At 31.4% G+C, this 19,403-nt stretch overlaps 1 protein-coding gene across 7 annotated transcripts; it reads right to left on the minus strand.

Annotated features, from left to right (window-relative positions):
• Nucleotides 1–9,002: 9,002 nt before the first annotated feature.
• Nucleotides 9,003–17,381, minus strand: LOC105251173 (putative protein tag-278). Of its 7 annotated transcripts, XM_025410703.1 has the most exons (16): nucleotides 17,299–17,381; nucleotides 16,505–16,731; nucleotides 16,332–16,433; nucleotides 14,626–15,489; nucleotides 14,109–14,502; nucleotides 13,566–13,921; nucleotides 13,056–13,487; nucleotides 12,812–12,985; nucleotides 12,417–12,629; nucleotides 11,947–12,198; nucleotides 11,594–11,877; nucleotides 11,295–11,397; nucleotides 11,028–11,219; nucleotides 10,092–10,485; nucleotides 9,364–9,878; nucleotides 9,003–9,293 (listed from the first exon to the last, which is right to left on the minus strand). In XM_025410703.1, the coding sequence occupies exons 2-16, from the start codon at nucleotides 16,676–16,678 to the stop codon at nucleotides 9,192–9,194; spliced, it is 4,551 nt and encodes a 1,516-aa protein (XP_025266488.1). In that variant the 5' UTR covers nucleotides 16,679–16,731; nucleotides 17,299–17,381; the 3' UTR covers nucleotides 9,003–9,191. The 7 variants fall into 7 exon arrangements, with proteins under 7 accessions (XP_025266488.1, XP_025266485.1, XP_025266486.1 ...); XM_025410700.1 differs by having other exon boundaries at nucleotides 9,364–10,485; XM_025410701.1 differs by having other exon boundaries at nucleotides 9,364–10,485; nucleotides 16,505–16,790; nucleotides 17,299–17,374.
• Nucleotides 17,382–19,403: the final 2,022 nt, after the last annotated feature.

The raw sequence follows: 19,403 nt of genomic DNA on the forward strand, positions 1-19,403 counted from the left end.
TTGACAAAGAATCTTTTTACAATAAGAGGTTAATTTCCGAAATGTTATACATTAAGCGACAGCATAACGGTTTAAATTTACAAACTGATACAGAATGTTTTCCTGACATTTATAATGATATAATAAATAAACTTCCGAATATTTGACGGTCATACACAGAAATCAACACGGCCAACCGTTCCTTGCTTTGTTCATTTATACTCTGATCCTTGTAAGTGATAGTTTCACGGAGAAAGAATTTTAAAGATATTAACGTTCTTGTACATCTGATCTTTTAACGTATATACATGTGCATCTTGGATCCTCATAGCAATGTAAGCTATCCTTATTTAAATGTTTTTTATGGGAAATTACTTTTATTTCATGCACTCACTTTAATTTCTGATTGTTAATTGACTGCGAATTGGTTTTAATTTATTTGACTATTATTGTTTTATACTTTGACTAATTATTTTTCTTTTTCGGTATTTATTTATATTCCTGTTGATTAATAATGTTCTCTGTCGCCTAATCTATTTATTTAATACTGTTTTCATTTAAACTAATCAGTTTTTAATCATTATATGACCAAAAACTTGCATTGCTCTTGGGTTCTGTGATGTCTTTTACTTTGATTCTTTTTTATGTGCGCTATTCAGATTTTCAAATGAAGCATACTCTACTTTGGGTCAATCAATCTAAACGAGAGTGGTTTCAATTATGGAAACAATTGGGAGCCGTTTGCGTCCTTACCAGTTACAACCGTGGCGTTTGGAGATACATCTCCTTTAAATTTTGTAAGCCTGAATATGTACAACCGTTGCGATCGGAGCTGTTTCTCCGTTTTGGAAAATGTTTTTTATTATTTCTTATTTATTTTTTAATTTAATTTATATTCTTTCCGTTTCTAATTATCACCGTTTTATGTCTCTACGAACCGTGTTACTAAATGCTCTAATCTTCGTTTATTAAATTGCGCTGAAGATGACTTGAAGACAAGTCGAAACGTCCGCACACACCTTTTATTCTTATATATATTATATTAGTTTTGTTTTTTAGTTTTGTATTATGAACTATTAATATATATTTCTTTCTGATTATTGACCTACCTCTTAATGGATACTTAGCTCTCTACGCCTATTAGACCTCTTTAAATTTTAATTTACAGAGAGCTTTACCTCTTTTTGTTAGATTTGTTAGGTTTAAATAATGATTATATACGCAGGTTAAGTTGCGTTTTTCTATACGTTATCATTATTCTAAAGAAAGATTGCTTTGTGTTTCAAATGCAAGTCGATCCTTGATTTCCCTTTCTCACGATATCGTTTCGAGGAAAGAAAAGAATCGTGGAGTCCACCGGACGTAATATTCCCCGCCTTAGACAAATATTGGGGATATACAATATTTGCAAATAGAAATATTCGATTCTTTTCTTTCTGAGAAAGAAGAATTACTATACGCATTGTTATGTACTTATGGTAATGTGTGATAGTATAATATAAGTATATAGTGTAATTATAATAGTATAAGAGTTCTCTTTTATTATTTAAAGAAAGAGGAAAGAATAGAACTTCCAGAACTATTTCTGTGTTCTCTCGTCCTTCTTGTACAGATTTTCTTATAACATATTCTTAAATGATAATAATGTTTAATAATAATTAGAGCATATAATGATTAGAATATATGATTGTGTAATGATTATATTTTTTCTCTTTTTATTTATGATTAATTATTCTTTCTTAAATCTTTATTATCTTTTATTTATATGTATTATACATGTATACTATATATTTTTTATTTAAAATGGAGGAAAAAAATCTTAATTTCAAAATTGCTATCTTAATTTTTCGTCTTTCCTTTATATAAGTTTTTATAAGTTTAAGCATAAAAAGAATTTTAATTCTCTAACTTATTTTATATCATATGGATATCAGTAGAAATATGTGTATTTAATAAATGTATGTAATATTATACATAATTACGTAATAAAAATTTTATAGAACTCTTTTTGCTCTTCGTTAACGTAAAGAAATAAAGAATATACATAAATATAACTACTTGGTCATCAATGATAAATAAAAAATATATATGTTTAGTGTCAAAGGAATTGTTAAAGAATCTGTTTTTTCTTTTTCCATTCGTTTTGCAATTTTCGACACTACTTCAATTAAGAATGCCTTGTTGACATATGGGTATTTTTTCAATGCAGTTTCCGCATTTGTTTGCAGAGTTAGTTTTATTATGTCGTAATTTTTATATGCAGCTTATTTTTTAGTATGAGCAGAAATTTTATGTAGAGTAGGTTATAGAAGAGTTGGATATTCGGATTCCACCTTGTTTACGTGTTGGAATAATATTAATAGCAGATCTAATGATCATGATGCAGTTTCATTAGATTTTCTAACGGTTTCGAAGTGAATTTTTCACGCAAGCTGCATGCCATTAATTCATGTATTATCTAGGTATGTAAGAGATATTTATCTAGGTATGTAAGAGATATTTATACCTTATTTTTATTACGAGACTACACTGGATACGACAATGATATGCTAACATTTTTATATTATATTGATAATCAAGTAGTCTTCATTCAACTTTAAATAAGATAGAAAAAAGTAATGCAAGGAGAAATAGTTTTCTATTCTCTCTTTCTTAATATACATCCCAGGTAGCACATATTTGTTTCAAAAACGTCTTAATATACATCCCAGGTAGCACATATTTGTTTCAAAAACGTTTCACAAATGTTTCTTCGAAACGTTTTATAACCGACTCTTGAAAACGTTTCTGATTGGTTAAAATGTCCACTTGAAGAACGTTAAGAGATACGTTTTTTTTCTAATAAAAAAACGTTTAAAAAATGTTTAAAATACGTTTAAAATACATTTTTTTTCTTTTATTCGTAAAACATTTGGTTTTTACGGAATTAATAAAGAATACATTCATACACATTCTCTAAAAATGAATCAGTATACTGAAAACAGTAAACAGAGTTACTGATATACAGTTGATATGCAGTTATAAGTTATTATAGCACTGTGAATCGATAATATTTCATTAAAAGAATTAACATTGACTGTTTTAATTAGCAATATTAATTTATCTACTTCATATAAAATTAAAAATTTTATTTATATTTACATGCATATTAGAACATGAATGTTAAATAGATGATAATTTATTTTACATATCTTTAATATAATGAACAGATCATTTTTGTTTATTTGCCGGACATGTTCGACTTATAAAATCGATTTAATATCTGAAATTCCTCTGTTGAGATTCTATCAGAAATGAAATCGAAGTGATACTTTTAATTGTATCTGTCGTCTTTTGCAAGCTTTATATAATCCTCATGACTAAAACTTAAGTACGAGAAAAATAGCGCACCGTAGCAGTAAACAAACGAACTAGCGATTACTGATTTTATGGTAAAATTTTACTTCCACTGATTATAATTAATAAGATATAAGATAAAGTAACAAAAAAGAAGCGTTTCTACTAGAGATCAATGAAATACTGATTCTTAGTGATCTTATTCATATATTTGTAATTAGAAATTAATATAATAGTTTTCATAATAATTATATATGTATATATATATATATATATACATATATTGTATGTATGTATGTATATGTATATATATATGTACATATGTATGTATAAGTTAAAATATATAAGTTAAAATTAATTTGAAATTAATAAAAATTTGTTTTCATTTTGTCTATAGAAACATAAAAAATACATTTCCTTAACTATGGTTTTAAAATCGTTTCTATAGGAACGTTTCTTATTAATGCTTTACGGTTAAAAAATATTAGATACATTTAAGAAACGTATATAAAACGACCGTGTACTACCTGGGATATATAACTAATATTTCTTAATATTATTATAACTATATATTTAAATTTATCTATAGTCAAAGGAAAAATAAGAAGTTAAGATAATATATATAAAAATAATGTTAATAATAAGAGAAGAGAAGAGTTTCATACTTTCATGTCATCTTTTTGTTATATCCTATTTATGTGTTCACATTTTTTATTTGCATTTGCTCAACACGGTTTGATATTATATTTTCCTTGTGTTTATATTTTTTTGTTTACGTTTACTCGTTGTAACTTCCATGTCGCTAAGAATTTAATACAATTTAATACAATTAAAAAATATCACAATTGTATGTGTGTGTGTGTGTGTTTGCGCCTATTTCTTCTTAAACATACATGATGTCGTAAAATTATGTTCTATTCTTGAAACTTTTTTTATTAATAACTATTTAATAAATAACAATAAGCGGCTAAAACCTTCTGAAAGTTATTCAGAAAGATGACCTCGGGAAATGTAAACACAAAAATATAAACATATTTAGATAGTAACGAAAAGATGATACAAGTAAATATGAAACTTCAAAATTGCATATCTCAGGAACGAAGAGAGGGCGCCACAAAATTCAAACGGTGTATTACTTAGGAATGTGCCCTCTACAACATATGTAAAGATAAAAATTTTTCGAACTGTGTGACGTAAAGTAAACATTACCAAAATTATTTGTACAAGAAAGTATAACAATATATAATAACTTATATAATAAAGGGGAAATAAAAAATATAAAGAAAGTATAGATATATATAAGAGTAGTGATTACGATTACAATTAATAATGCTAGGGATCTTGTTTATATATAAGCATAAATAATAGAAATTATTCTCGTTATGGCTTATATTTAGCTGGTCATACTTTATAGTTTTCAGTCCTTGGATTGAAGTGTAGATAAAAGTTTCCATTAAAGGTGATGAAAGATAAGGATCTTCTAATTCTGAGAATTGTTTTCGTCTATGCGTTGAACTAGACTTATTTATTATCTTCAGCGTTAAAGAGCAGCACTCCTTTAATTCTTTAAAGATTATCTCGTTGGATTTAGATTTAATGTAAAAAATCCATAAATCCATAACGGTTAAAGTGCGTGATTAGATTGTTTATTTTTATTTTAATTTTTGCATTATTTTTTTTAATTTCTTCAATGTTTTATGATGTCTTGTATACTGATCTTTGAATCTTCTCGCTTTCGATCTCTTCAATGGAAATACTTGATTTTCTGATTTAAAATTTTGAGTGATCTGATAATGCTCTTCAGATCTGACAATGAGTTCTGCTTTGACATTATGAATATTTCCTTGAATTGCGTAAAAAGACTTTCTTGAAAGATATATTACAAAGTTTATTAAGTATTTATCGTAGTTTATTAAATTATCTTCTGGGACGAAAAACTTGTGTGATGAAACTCGTGCTATTTTATGAAAACTCATTTCATATAGAGTATGTTTAATTGTTTCGTATATGTTGATATTATAATTGAACGTCGTCAAATCGATCCATCTATTCCATTGTTTCTGTTCATTTGTATATTGTTTAAAATGTTCTATTATATGATTAGATCTTTCTAATACTTCATTTGATTGTAGATAAGAGGTACAAAATTTGTAAATTTTCAATAATTTAGAAATTTCCTTCATTAAATTATTAGTGGAAATTTTTTTCTGGATCTATTAATATCGCTTTTGATGCTTCAAGTGTACGAGTAAATCGGACTGCAAAAATCCTTGCGATAATTTTGGATTTCTGATGTAATAGAGATATTCTCATGCAAAATCCGGCAGATTTTATCAACTAATTTTGGAGTGTTAAAATATTTTTGCTATTTCTCCCGGTTTTTAGTGAAGATTCCGATGTTTCGAGTTATTTTGTTGAAAGAAGATTTTAATGTATCGGTGATTATCGTAAGCTGCTTTATTTTCAATTGCTTCTTCTTCTGTCATTTCTTTTCTTTTCTCATCCTTTTTCTTTACGAGATAGTTTTTATTCGGCGGATCGTTTCTTTTTTTAAGTTCTTTAATATTATTTTTTAATTTTATTGTTTGACTCCTTGTTTGTATTTTGTTTCGTTTAAGAAAACTGTGAATTAAAGTTTGTTCTGATATTTGTAATCCAAAAGATTTGCTTAATTCTCCGAATATAAATAATGCAGAATCAATATTAATATTGGATAAATTGCCTTCAGGTATGATATTTTCAATTTTCTCAGTATTCGAAAAACAAATAAAAATCATCCTTTTTTTCTATCTCGTTATCAATTCCTATCAATGTTCCATAAGTTGCTTCTGTGTCTTCTGGATTGTTTAGAGTTAAAATTTTCTTGGTTGTCATCATTTTATATTTCATCTCTTCGAGAGATCTATTAATTGAGTGATCACTCCCTAATAGATTGGAGGATTTCGGAAGATATTGTGACGCTAGTAAGCGTCGGAGGCGGCTCGTGTTCCACTTCATGATAGGCGCGACGTCTGAGATTTCGGTTAGTGATGCGGATGCGATTTCGAGGCGCCGATAGCAATCGGCAGAGACAGCGTTCTCACTATCCTCTGGCCTTTTTAATCTCTCTATGCTTCGGATTTCGCTCTGTTTGCCTTCGGACCAGTTTAACTTATCTGGAAGGATCGGTAGGATCTGTTCTGCTGTACTGCCGAGAGCCTGTTTTATACGCGGTTAATCATCCGCGCCAGCGTATTCGATAATTACCTAACCTAATCTGACCTAACCGACGGCGAATAAAAATATTCAAAACGTTCGGGTCTGTCCGGGAGAGTTCGAGGTGCCGATCGCGGGATCATAACCGCCGGAATCGACTCTCGACGGCAGCGTAAATAATCTCGCTCTTTCTTTGTCCTATCCGGTAGTTTACTAAAGGCCTTTGCTACGTACAAAAATTTTAGTCGTAACCATAAGATCATAAGAAAACAGACCAATCATAGTCGAGTATTATTTCTGCGATAAAAGAATAATTAACTGTGATTGGTCAGTTTTCTTATGACCTTACGGTTACGACTAAAATTTTTATACGTGTAAAGGCCTTAACGAAAATGGGCGCATCGCACCTCTGCCTTGGCCCAACCGATGTCGTCGGGCGGCAGCTTCCGGCCGGTGTTCGCCGGGAAAACGATGCATTTCGGGGTGCATTATAGAATAAACAATAAAAAATAAGGAGTTCTATTTAAAAAATTAAAGGTGACCTTTATGTGACTTTCAAATGATTGTTCAAGGTAAAACAAATAATTGCCACTATCTTATGTCCCCCTTAAAACCATAAAACTTTTGTCTGAAATATTTTTTTGAAGAACTTCTTTTCGAGATATCCGAGTAATTGATTGAAAGGGTCCACCCTGTATATACCTAATACATTGCTTATTGCAATAATATAACGTGAAAGTAACACATAATATAATGCATAATATAAGTTACATACTTATATAAAACAGCAATATATGTATTGTATGTATTATTTTACAACATTACAACAGTAATGCAACATTATACTATTACAATATAATATTATTATATACATATTTCTACACTTGCCGCTACGCGGTGAAATGAGACTTAATTAACTCGAATTTACAGGTATTAAGATCTAAAAGGTTCGCATATTCTGAGTCCTCTTTTATCGATGAAAGTACCTCTAACTAAAAGTGACTTATAAGTCTTCTAATTGGCTACAAGTCACTTTTAGAGGAATTTTTACCAATGAAAGAGGACTCAAAATATGGACCAAGATCTCTTTTTTGTCAGTTTTTGTATTAGTTTTTAATATAATCTCAAAAAGGAATGTTCAAAATATTAAATAAATTATTTAAAATTGGATGGACAAAAGAGAAATAATGCAATTACTACATATTTTAATAAAAAAATCAAGTTTCTAAATAAATTAAATCTCGAATCTTTTATAAATTAAATACACACATAATTTATTTATTCATTTTACTTAAAGAATTCTTTATATCATCAATATCATGTATGAACTAAAATTTTATATGGAATAACTACGATGTAACAACTATATAACATCTGTTACATTACATATTATATTTATGAATGGTAAATTATAATTATCCAGTAAGTTATCGGTAACATAAATGTATGTTATTTGTAACATTGCGTTTTATTGCTACTGTATAACATTAATGTAACAGTGTTTACTATATATATACAGTACCTACCAAAGTTCCAGGATCGAATATTTCATAAACTATGCACTTTAGAAAGAAATGTTTCAGACAAAAATTATATGGCTTGAAAGGAGCCATAAGATAGTGTCATTGGTTTGACTTTGAAAAATTGTTTGAAAGTCACGTAAAAATCACCTTCAATTTTTTAAATGAAACTACTTATTTTTTATTGCATATTCGTATAGCTTATCTCGAGAACTTTCCAAAACACTAAATAAAATATTTCTTCAATGAGTACTTTCCGAGTTATGAGGCTTGAAATAATTTTTCAATTTTACATAAACCATAAAATATCTAGTAAAATATTCATTTTTCGATTATCTTACCTTAATACTTTTCTGTAGAAAATAATAAAAGGAATCAATTGATGTAAAGAAAACACAGTTGTTTCAGAGAAAAAATATGTAATTTGCAATTAACAATATTTTTTCTTAAAAATAACTATGTGTTTTCTTTACACCAATTGATTCCTCTCATTATTTTGTGCACAAATATATTAAGGTAAGATAATAAAAAAAAATTATATATAATAAGATATTTTACGGTTTATGTAAAATTAAAAAATTATTTCAAGCTTCATAACTCGAAAAATACTCAATGAAAAAAATACTTTATTATAGTGTTTTAGAAAGCTCTTGAGGCAAGTTATAAGAATATGCAAAGATATATAGGGTGTCCAATTTAAAAAGTTGGAGGTGATGTTCATAATCTTCAGGTGACTCTTCAAGGTCAAATTAATGGCACTATCTTATGTCCCCCTTCAAGTCATACAACTTTTGTCTGAAACATTTTTCGATTTAATGCAGTGTTTCTGAGATATTCGCGTGTATTGATTAAAATGGTCTACCATGTATATATACAGACAATATATATATACAGACAATATATCGAAATATCTTGCTCTTAATCTTAATGACAAATGTTTATTAAAATTGAGATCGAAAAAGATATATTGAATAAGAATAATAATATAGCTCGTTTTATTTATATTAATATTACAACAAATGATATTGGATGTATCTGGGAAGACATTTTTACATCGATTAATACACATTGTCTATGCACTTGTATGCTTTCCATTTTCATTGTTAAAGGATAAAGCTAAATGTTAACCACAGGATTCTTTGCGAATTAAATATTATAAACTCATTTTGATGTATTTGCATTTGATGATTGATCGTTTTTTGCTGCATCGGAGCTTTTCTCTTCAATATTCTCGATGCTGCTAGCGGACGACGATTCAAGGTTCTGCGAGGAAAATTGGATAAAAAATTCGACAATTCGTTTTGCAATCTACAAGATAATTGCGTGCTCTTACCTGACGAGATAGATTGAGCAGACTGGATGGCAGTCTATAACTAGGTAAAACGTCCGGCATGGGTGGAGGAACCGGTGGTTCTCCGTAAACCTCATGAAGCTCCTCTAATCTTGTACAGAGAGCAGTACTTCGTTTACTTGTAGCATTCATCTTTTTCATAAGCCAATCAGCTTGCTCTTCCAAACGTTTCAATCGATCAGCTCGTGTCGCTAAGACTTCTTCCGGAGTTCGAATTTTCGTCGAAACAATTGCAAGTTCTTTCTGTGAACATGTCGCACTTTCCTGAAGCTCTTCCTTAGAAGTCGATGTAGATGGCGTAAAATCGAAATCGGCTATAGGAAATTCTTTAACAGTATCTAAACTCGAGGAGGAATCTATGGAAATACTGTCGGAATCTGTGATACTCTCTATTGGTCTCGGAGATCTCTGTTCCATCGGTTCTTCTTCTTGAGTCGATGACATTATTGACGAGGATGCAGCAAAGTTATCTGTAAAATTGTTGGATTCCGCTGCAGCTGCACCAAACATTGGAACAAAAAAGCGATTAGATGGGCCCACGATCAAAGGATTGCTGAACTGCACGCTCTTTATAGACGAAGACACAGATGACAGAGCGGATGTGGGAAGGGGTCCGATAGAAAAGACAGGTATTGTGCTGGTTGTATTCACGGTAGTGGATACGTGAGAAACAGCTGTCGACGGAGTATTTTCAAGTTTGATTATCTCACCATCTTGTAATTTTGACGAGTATTCGATCACAGTCGACGATGATTCGGACAATTCGTTATTATCCACCGCCGAAGGGAGATCAACACTTGTGGCCGTTCGTTTCAGAGTATGTGATGTAGGTGATGAACATGGAGATTCACTGGTCGGTCTCCAAGATTGTAAATTTTTGCTGCAGAAATCCATTTTCGAAATGGTCAAAGAATGATTGTTTTCCGTGTTGCTATTAGATTCAATAGCCACATCCTCACATGGATCTCCAAAGAATGAACAGGACAAGTTCTCCCCCGAAGCATTGCTCGATTCTCCATCATTAATTTTTATAAGGTTCTGTATAACGTTAGTAAGAGCCTGATCCAAAGGATTCAAAGATTCCTGCGTACTTTCCCCAATGCTCTGTTGGAAATAAAAATTCAACATTAATAATATAAAATATCCCAGATATTATTAATTGATTATTAATTGCAAATTACATATTTTTTTCTCCGAAATAATTATGTGTTTTCTTTACACCAATCGATTCCTCTCATTATTTTCTACATAAAAGTATTAAGATAAGGTAATCGAAAAATGAATATTTTACTAGATATTTTATGGTTTATGTAAAATTGAGGAATTATTTCAAGCCTCATAACTCGGAAAGTACTTAATGAAAACTAACTTAATTATAGTGTTTTGGAAAGTTCTTGAGATAAATTGCAAGAATATTTAATAAAAAATAGGCAGTTCAATTTAAAAAATTCAAAGTGACCTTCACGTGACCTTGGCACATTCACTTAAAGTCAAACTAATGACGTAATCTTATGTCCTTCTTCAAACCAAACAACTTTTTGTCTGAAACATTTCTTTCTAAAATACATAGTTTATGAAATATTCGACCGTTTCCAGACTTTTGGTACATCCTGTATATAATTACATATTTTTACAATTTTGCTTACACTAGCTTCCGCTATATTAACAGATTTTGCGGAGTCAACACGCACGATTTCTGCCTCGTCCAATTCTGCTTCGGTTTCTGGCGTAGGAGTACGTTGTTCTAAAGTTATCGAGGAACCAGTCTTTGACTCTGATAATTCGGTATCCGTCGGTTGTTCGGATTCTGTGTCTGGTGTCGGCGCTCTAAGACTCTCCTAACAAAAACAATATTATTGAATAATTGTTTACGAAAATTTATACGATTGACTAAACGAATAATATTCGCGCACCTTTCGTGTTCGTCTGCGCGGACCATGTCTGATTCTTCCTTCAATTGCCTCTTCCTCTTCGTCAGTATCGTCACCTCTTTCATCGCTGAACCCGCTTTCGGCACTGCATAAAATAGCCAAAATAAGATTCCAAAATTGTAAGACGATTTTGTTACATAAAGTGATAAAAACAACACATGATTTTATATTAATATATTAATATGAAATAACAATTAATAAATTTATCACTTGTCATATAAAAATATTTCGATATTAATAGAGTAATGATAAGTATGTATAATAAAAATTATGAATTTAACCTGTTAAAAGAGTCGCGAGCGGCCAAAGCTTTTCGTGCAGCAAATTCGCGACGTAAGCTTCTCCATTCTAATTCGGTATTTGTATTCTTTTGCCTGGCCGACTCCCATTTTTCCCTACAGTATTCCAACTCCTGTTTCAATTCCTGCAACATCTTTCTTTTCTCTTGCAGCTCATAACGTAGGATTTCCTCATGTGTGTGCAACTGCTGATGCTGCGCTTGCATTCGACCGACGATATTCCACGTCTTGGCTAATTCAGCCGATACCATGGAGAGTCTCTTTTCCTAGATGTCGAAGAAATGAGAGAAATTAGCTTTTTTTCGCTACGTAAAATAATTCAACAAATCGCTTACCTGCTCGCCCAGTTTACTCTCTAAGTGAGTGTTCAGCTGCTTCATGCGATTCATCTCCTTTTCCAAATGTTTCTTCTCCAGAATCAATTCCTTCAGACGAATGTACGTTTTGCTCACGGATATGACTAATCTTGGCCCGGCCGGAGTATCCACAGACTTGTAACAGCTATTTGGATCCGAGCAGGATGCAACGGAAACGCTTGGAGAGGTCACCGCATGACAGCTAAGTAACTCTAATAAAACGCGCCATACCTATGGCGTAATTTTAAAATTATTTTAACAAAACCAATCTGCGTAATAAGCTCTTTAAAAAGGCATCTAACCATGTAAGTTTTAATATCATTGTGATAATAAAATAAATGATATTAGATACGATATTAATATCATATCATTCAAGTTAGCAATCAAAAATTTAAGGAAAAATATAATTATACGAAATACGTAATTAATATTATTTTTCTTGTAATTACCTTAGGTAAATTATGAGCAATATCTTCTTCTTGCAGATCATCTTCTTTTCTATCAGCTTCGCTAACATTTCCTACGTTGTTTTCGTCATCCACCTGTTTTTGAGATGTTTTACCACCTTCAACTTGCTCGACCAAATCTAAAAGAAGTTTAGGAAGGGCCGCTGCCTCGGTACTTTCTTCCTTGGCTATATCACTTATAAGATCGTGATTCTCCTGCAATTTAAAAAAATCAAATCTTATTTTTTATAATTATTTTATTTTTTATTATCATTTTTCTTTATTCGCATCTTCTTTCATAAAATTTAAATTTTTTTTAAATAGAAATATATTAAAATATCAATTTTATCTTGTATTATAAATGAAAAGTGCAAATGATAAATATTGCACAATAATACCTGTAACAATTGAGTTAATCTATCAAGATCCATATCTGCGGAAGAAGCTCCGAGCAACATCTGCGTAAATAATCCATTAATAAGAGACATCTGATTCTGAAGATCTCTGCAGTCCGCCTTGGTTAATCCCAACTGAGATTCCAAATTTGTGATTTCTGTGTCTTGGACATCAACCTGCCACATGTAACGCCTTATAAGAATCTCGAACATAAATAATATATAAAATCAAGTAAAATCTCATTACCTTCTCTTCGGCTTTTTTGAGTTCCTCTTCTAGATTCTCGGATTTCTTTAAAGAGTATTCCAGCTTCTGCTTCACGTCCGTCAATTCCTTGATCGCGGAATCTTTTAATTCAGTCAAAACTCTCAGTCTTTCGTTATAAAGACTCTTCAACACGTTTATGTTCTCAAGTTGTCGATCACATTCTGCATCCGTATCGTCGCGGACTTCCAAAAAACTCCTGTCACCCAATCTAACCAATACCTGAGCCAAGTAATTCTTCAACTCGTTCGTCCGACGTTCTCGCGCGATGAGAGATTCGCGTTCCTTGTCGGTTACTTCCGTCAAACATCGAATACGATGTCGGTGACGCTCTGCATTAGTCTCCAAATGATAACGAAGATCATCTACTTTCTCGATTTGGCATCGTATGTCATTTCTCAACTCGTCAGATATCTATAAAATAAACACTTATACTCACAACAGATTTTAACCGTATTAAAGCGAACCATATTAAAATGAATATGGTTTTACCTTTAACGTGCTCGTTAATCTTCGCGCTTCCGCGCATTTCAATGCTTTCTCGCTTTCGTTCAAGCGCTTGTCCTCTCCTTGTTTCATCATAGACTTTGCGAAATTCCTAGTCTCGGGATCGAGATCACCATGAGCGGAACGCAAGAGAGTCAACATGCTTAATGTTTCGGAATGAGCTTCCTTTTCAGCGTCCAATTCTTTCCTAAGTCTTTCCATCTCGGACGAAACCACCGCAATAGCTCTATGTCTAGCTTCCCTCTTTAAGGTTAATTCTTTTTTAAAATCCTCTATGTTAGCGGAAGTACGATTAGTATTCGATGTACTCTCCGATATATCATCTATCGAGTCGACAGCATCTGTGACATATAAACATTCAATATAATTTTACGATTTAAAACACAAATGATCTTGAATTTGTTATTGATAATGTAATCAGGAAGAGGTGATTTTTGATATTAAATAAAATATAATAAAATGTAAAATAATATGTTTTTATATATAATGTTTATATGGATAATATGTGCTCTATATGTATAAACATACCGACATCTTCTTTCGGAGTAATGCTCTCCTCGTTGCTTCTTTCAGTCTTGATAGTTTCCTTCAGTCTTTGTATCTCTTGCAAAGCATTTTCGAGAGCCTTAATCTGTTTCTTTTTATCCGAGACTTCCTCGGCCAATTGTGCTCGTAACTTTGATGTTTTTTGATTTTCCGTATTTTTGATCTGCTCTTTTTCGAGCAGTGATTTCTGCAGCTCTTCTTCTAAAATCGAGATTCTTGCATCGGCAGTGTTTTTCTTCGACTGAAAGACATCGATCTCTTTCAACAATCCTTCGATTTCCCTTTTAGCGGAGTCCAAGTCCTTCGTCAGTTCGTCATATTGTTGTTTGCATTCGTGTAAATTATCTTCTACCGTTACATATCGCATTTTCAATTCCTAGATATAAAAAGATATATAATTCTATAATTATATAATTATATAATAACATTTTAATTGAGATAAAGATTATTAACATCCCTTCTTGGAATTTCAAAAATCAAAAGTCTTGAAATGTCATACCTCATAATCTACGTTTAATTTCTCTATCACGGTTTTCTGGTCCGCTAAATTGCACAGCAGTCTTTCGTTGGTACTTTGGTATTCCATTCGATCGATTTTTAATCTTTCAACTTCTTCCGATAATCTGAGTATTTCTTCGCTCGTCAAATTTCTCGTTGTCGAATTTTGCTCATCATCTTTCAATCTAGCACGTCTTCTACGCATTTTATCTATGTTCGCAGAATCGGAATTTTTATTTATCGTAGGAACAATTATTTCGAAATCATCGGAATAAGCATTACAATATCTAACATCAACCATTTCTTCTCTCGCGTTTTTTCTTTGATTATCGCCAGGTATTTTATTAACAACATCGAAAACGATGTTATTTGTTTGTTGCTCCGAAGATTCACAATGCAATTCCACGGATCTTGACTGGTCTTTTATATCTCGTGTCTTCAACAAATTCTCCAATCTTTCGATTCTAGATTGCAGTTTGTTATCTTGTCGCGAGTCTCTTTGTTTGGATTGTTCAACAGAGTTTTCCGCCAACAGTTTTTCCAATCTAATGACGCGTTGCTCCAATCTTTGTGCTTCTTCTCTCTCAATAATTTCTTCGGAGTCCGATAATCTTTTTTGAAAATCATCGCGTATCTCTGAAGAATTCGTCGAGTTCTTCCGATCTTGCCTATCCTTCGACAGCTCTAAATATGATGCTTCCATACGCGCTAGCGTCGCGTTATACACACTGGCTAACTGATGATTGGCCATGGCAAGTTGCGAGATGATTCGCGAAAGCTCCATGATTTCGTTATTCTGTTGATACATTGGGAAATTGTGATTATCGGTTGGCTGCCAACCTGTCATTTGTGTGGCGCACGTTAACTGCAACATAAAATAATTAAATAGCAGAGTCCGAATCTTTAGTTTGAAACATTAGGAAATATATAAATTAATTGTCATAAAAATATGTCTTCTTTAAAATTTAATATAAAAATTTAATCAAAATATTTTTTTACATCTCTTTAAAACTATCTGTGTGTATGTTGAAATCTACGTACAATAAACGATAATGTTGACGTCAACAATTTTTTAAATTTAACTATGACAAAAGAGCACGAACGATGAATCATCTGCCTTTGAACAAAGAAGATATAGAATATTTTCTTTCCTCTATTTCGCCAATTTCGAAATTTTAACACGCGCAAATTATTTTGCACAAGCTTACAATTTCTCGTAGAAATGGATTCTTTTGGCGCTGTCAGAATAAAAACTAATCCGCTCTCAACGATTCGCAATAGAACACTGGGATAAAACCACTGCGTCGCGCGAAGATCAAGAGACTGACCATGTGATCGCGATCGATGACTGTGGAAACAGTTTTTCGTGACCGTGAGTCAGCGTGTTCTCTCGAAATCATGGATTGGAAAGAAGCCAACTCGCATGACAGAAGCGGCTTCCGCGATACAAAACTGCGCGCTTTTATCCGGAAAATTGGCGCAATAACATTTGATTTTTTGACCGAGATTTGATTTAATCACAGTCTTAAAGAATTGATTGCACGAGAACAATCGAGACGAAGATAACCGCCGAATCGATAATCGCGAACAAAGCGTGCTCGTCAACTTTGTTATTCGATAGAAACGGTGCAAGACAATCATTTGAGAATTCACTACGACTAAAGTGAAAAGGAAAAAAGAGAATAGAATAAACGACAACTGTCTCACCAAGGTCTCGTGTTTTGGCGGTAGCATATTTGATAGACTGGATGTTGTTGGTCTTTGATCCCAGAAGTCACCTGTCTTCAAGGTAGCATAGGGACTCGGACCCTGAGTGTCAAAGTTGCAAATAAAAATTCGCTACGAAATATCCGTCTTTCTCTCTGGCAAGAGCAATGTACCTGCGATCGTGGCTGATCCTCATCTTTATAGCTCGTTCCGACATATGTTCTTTGTTCCTGGTCTTTCGTAGAGCAAGCGTCTTTTGAATACAAGCACGCTGCCATTTCCTGTTCGCTCGTAGAAATCAACATCGTCGAACGTGTCGAATCGTTACTACTACTTGACACTCCCATTATCTAACTTTTCCGATTGTCAGGATAATAAATATATGCACTCGGTTTTTCCTCTACAAATAATTTTCTTGATGTATAATTTCACGCAATATTGCTCTTCCTCTAGATGTATCTAAGTACGAATGTATGTATATTTTAAAGCGTTTCAAGATTATAACTTGAGAGAGAGCTCAAAATTTACTATAAAATTTTTAATACTTTTACACAATGAGTAAGATGTTTTCTTACATTTATTTAAATTAAATATTGATATGTAGATGTATGTACATAAGATTGCACAAAAAAAGTGTTGATTGTGTCAGCTTTTATTTTTAGAAACTAGTTTGAACTAAATTGTATCCCAACTCTCTTTCTCCCTCTCTTTAAGTAGCATTAAAAACTAATTAAGAATAGAAGAATATTTAAGAGCCTAGAATTTTTATACTCGACAAATGCTTTCAAAAAAATTTGCATAAATAAGGCCTTAATATATGAAGCTGCGCGTGTTATTATATTTAATAGCGGAGATCTCCCCCTCCTCTCTTCCCAATACTTTACTTTATTCAAAAGCGACAATAAAACAAAGGCAAGTATCAGATATATATAAGGATTTAAAATCTCCAAGCTTTAAAGTCGCTCACCAAAGGTCAATCGAAAAATCGTGAAATTCGTGGCTTCGGCTTCGAGGGTCAACGACGACTCTTGACTATCGTCATTGCTAGCGGGCAGCGACTCGCATCTCTAAAAATATCATTTCGAAAGACCGCCTGCGCAAAGTAGAGGATACATCTTTGCTTTGTGTTCCCGCGCAGACGCGCACGCAAACGTGCACGCATGTTTCCTGGGAAGTCAAACTTCCTTGATTTAAAAAAAAATTTGATATTCAAAATTTTTCTGAAAACTTTTTAGATCATACTGATTCGATCGTTACTAGAGGTAACGCGCATCAGATTCGATCTTTCCATCGAATTTTTAATAGAATTTAAAAAAGCAGTTTCGCGACAAATATTTTTGTTTCTATTGTTAAACATCCTTCTTAAAACATGTCATTTTGTTTAATTATTATAGATATTTAAATAGCTACGAAGCTTTTTACAAATTAGTTTTTCAAAAATAAAATGATAAGTATTTTATTGTAATCGCTTCTATTCTTATTAAGTCCCTTCTTGATACATTCGGTTAACAGAATCAACATCTATTTTAAGACCCTTTCAAATCTTCATACGGTACTCTGAGATGCTCTCGGGAAAACGTTCCAACAATAGCATCGCACGTATTCTATATTTAGGTAGTTTTTAGAACTGTTCGTTATCGTCATTGCTGTATACTTTTAAAAAGGAAGATCGAGAAACTTAATCTTTCATGTTTTATTCCTAATACTGGACACTCGATATCGTTGTATTAAATTGTTGAAAAAAATAATAGCCAATTCTAATTTCTTTTGTTAAAATTCCATATATCACAAAACAGATATCTTTGTATTCTTTTTTTTAGTTTGATCTTTTTTCATAAAGAAAAGCTTTATCAAAATTAAAGCTTAATAAATAATAAATATGAGATATAAAAAATGTAAAGATGTATGTTAAAAGAAATAAACTATGTGCATAAAAATAATACATTACATTCATTTAACCTTTCAAGTGCTATAGATATATATATCTCTAAAAAAAACCTTATAAAGATAAAAAAAGTACGCCAAGTACATAAAAAATATACTACCTTGTATGCATGTTTAATAAAAAAAAATTCCTTAAAAATAATTTACAGTAATTTTCCCTCAAAAATCATTTTTCTAAGAAATAAAACCTCAACAAATAATTTTCATTAAAAAATATAACAAAATAAAATATCAAAACTAAATATGAAATCAATAATTACTATTAGCCAAGTACTTAAGAGCAATTTCTAAATTTGATATAATATTTGCCATAAAATATTAATTTTATACAGTAGAAATATTATACATAAATTTTCTCTAAAAAATTAAAACGCATTTTATATTTATTCAAAGAAAATTTATTTTTAAAATATTTAATGAGAATTAGGATTCTTTTAATTCTTAAAATATTTTTTATATAATGCATATAATTAAAAAAAAAAGTTTTACGCAAGTTTTAAATCGCAGTCTTTAAATCGGGTGGTCTGCGATACCCTGTATATATCTAACATTTTCATCAACGTCACGAATTAGCCTTTAGCATAAATATTTCGGAAAGTATTAATATTTAAAAAAATAATACAACTTCACTAGTGCATAGAACTCTTTAGAAATTGCAATGATGTGTTCCAAATTATAAGAAAATTATTTCAGGAACGTTAAAATTATGATATTTCGGCTAGCGTCTCACTTCACTACTTATGTCTGGCGTCTCAAGCGATTTGCTTAATAAGTGTTACAATTCTTGAGCATAGAACTCTTTACGGAAATTAAAAATGAACTATAAAAATATGACTAGCATCTCACTTCACCAGTATTTATATGTCACTTCTTTACCGAAGAGATTTAATGATAATAATAGTTATTAAATTTTTTTAAATAATTTAAATTGCGTCTCACCATACAGGAAAATGTGCATTTTTGGGGCAAAAGAATAGTTTTAAAAAATTTTTAATTATTTTTATTATCAGAACTCTATGGAAAGGCATTGTACATGCTTGGAACTATACTAGAACTGTTTTAGACTAATCAGAACTCTAAGAAGTCGATCGGCGTCTCACCTTTATCCTCGTAAAAATGCGTTTTTCG

Source organism: Camponotus floridanus, unplaced genomic scaffold (genome assembly GCF_003227725.1).
Source record: "Camponotus floridanus strain SB8 unplaced genomic scaffold, Cflo_v7.5 scaffold34, whole genome shotgun sequence".
NCBI classification, from domain to species: Eukaryota; Metazoa; Arthropoda; class Insecta; order Hymenoptera; family Formicidae; genus Camponotus; species Camponotus floridanus.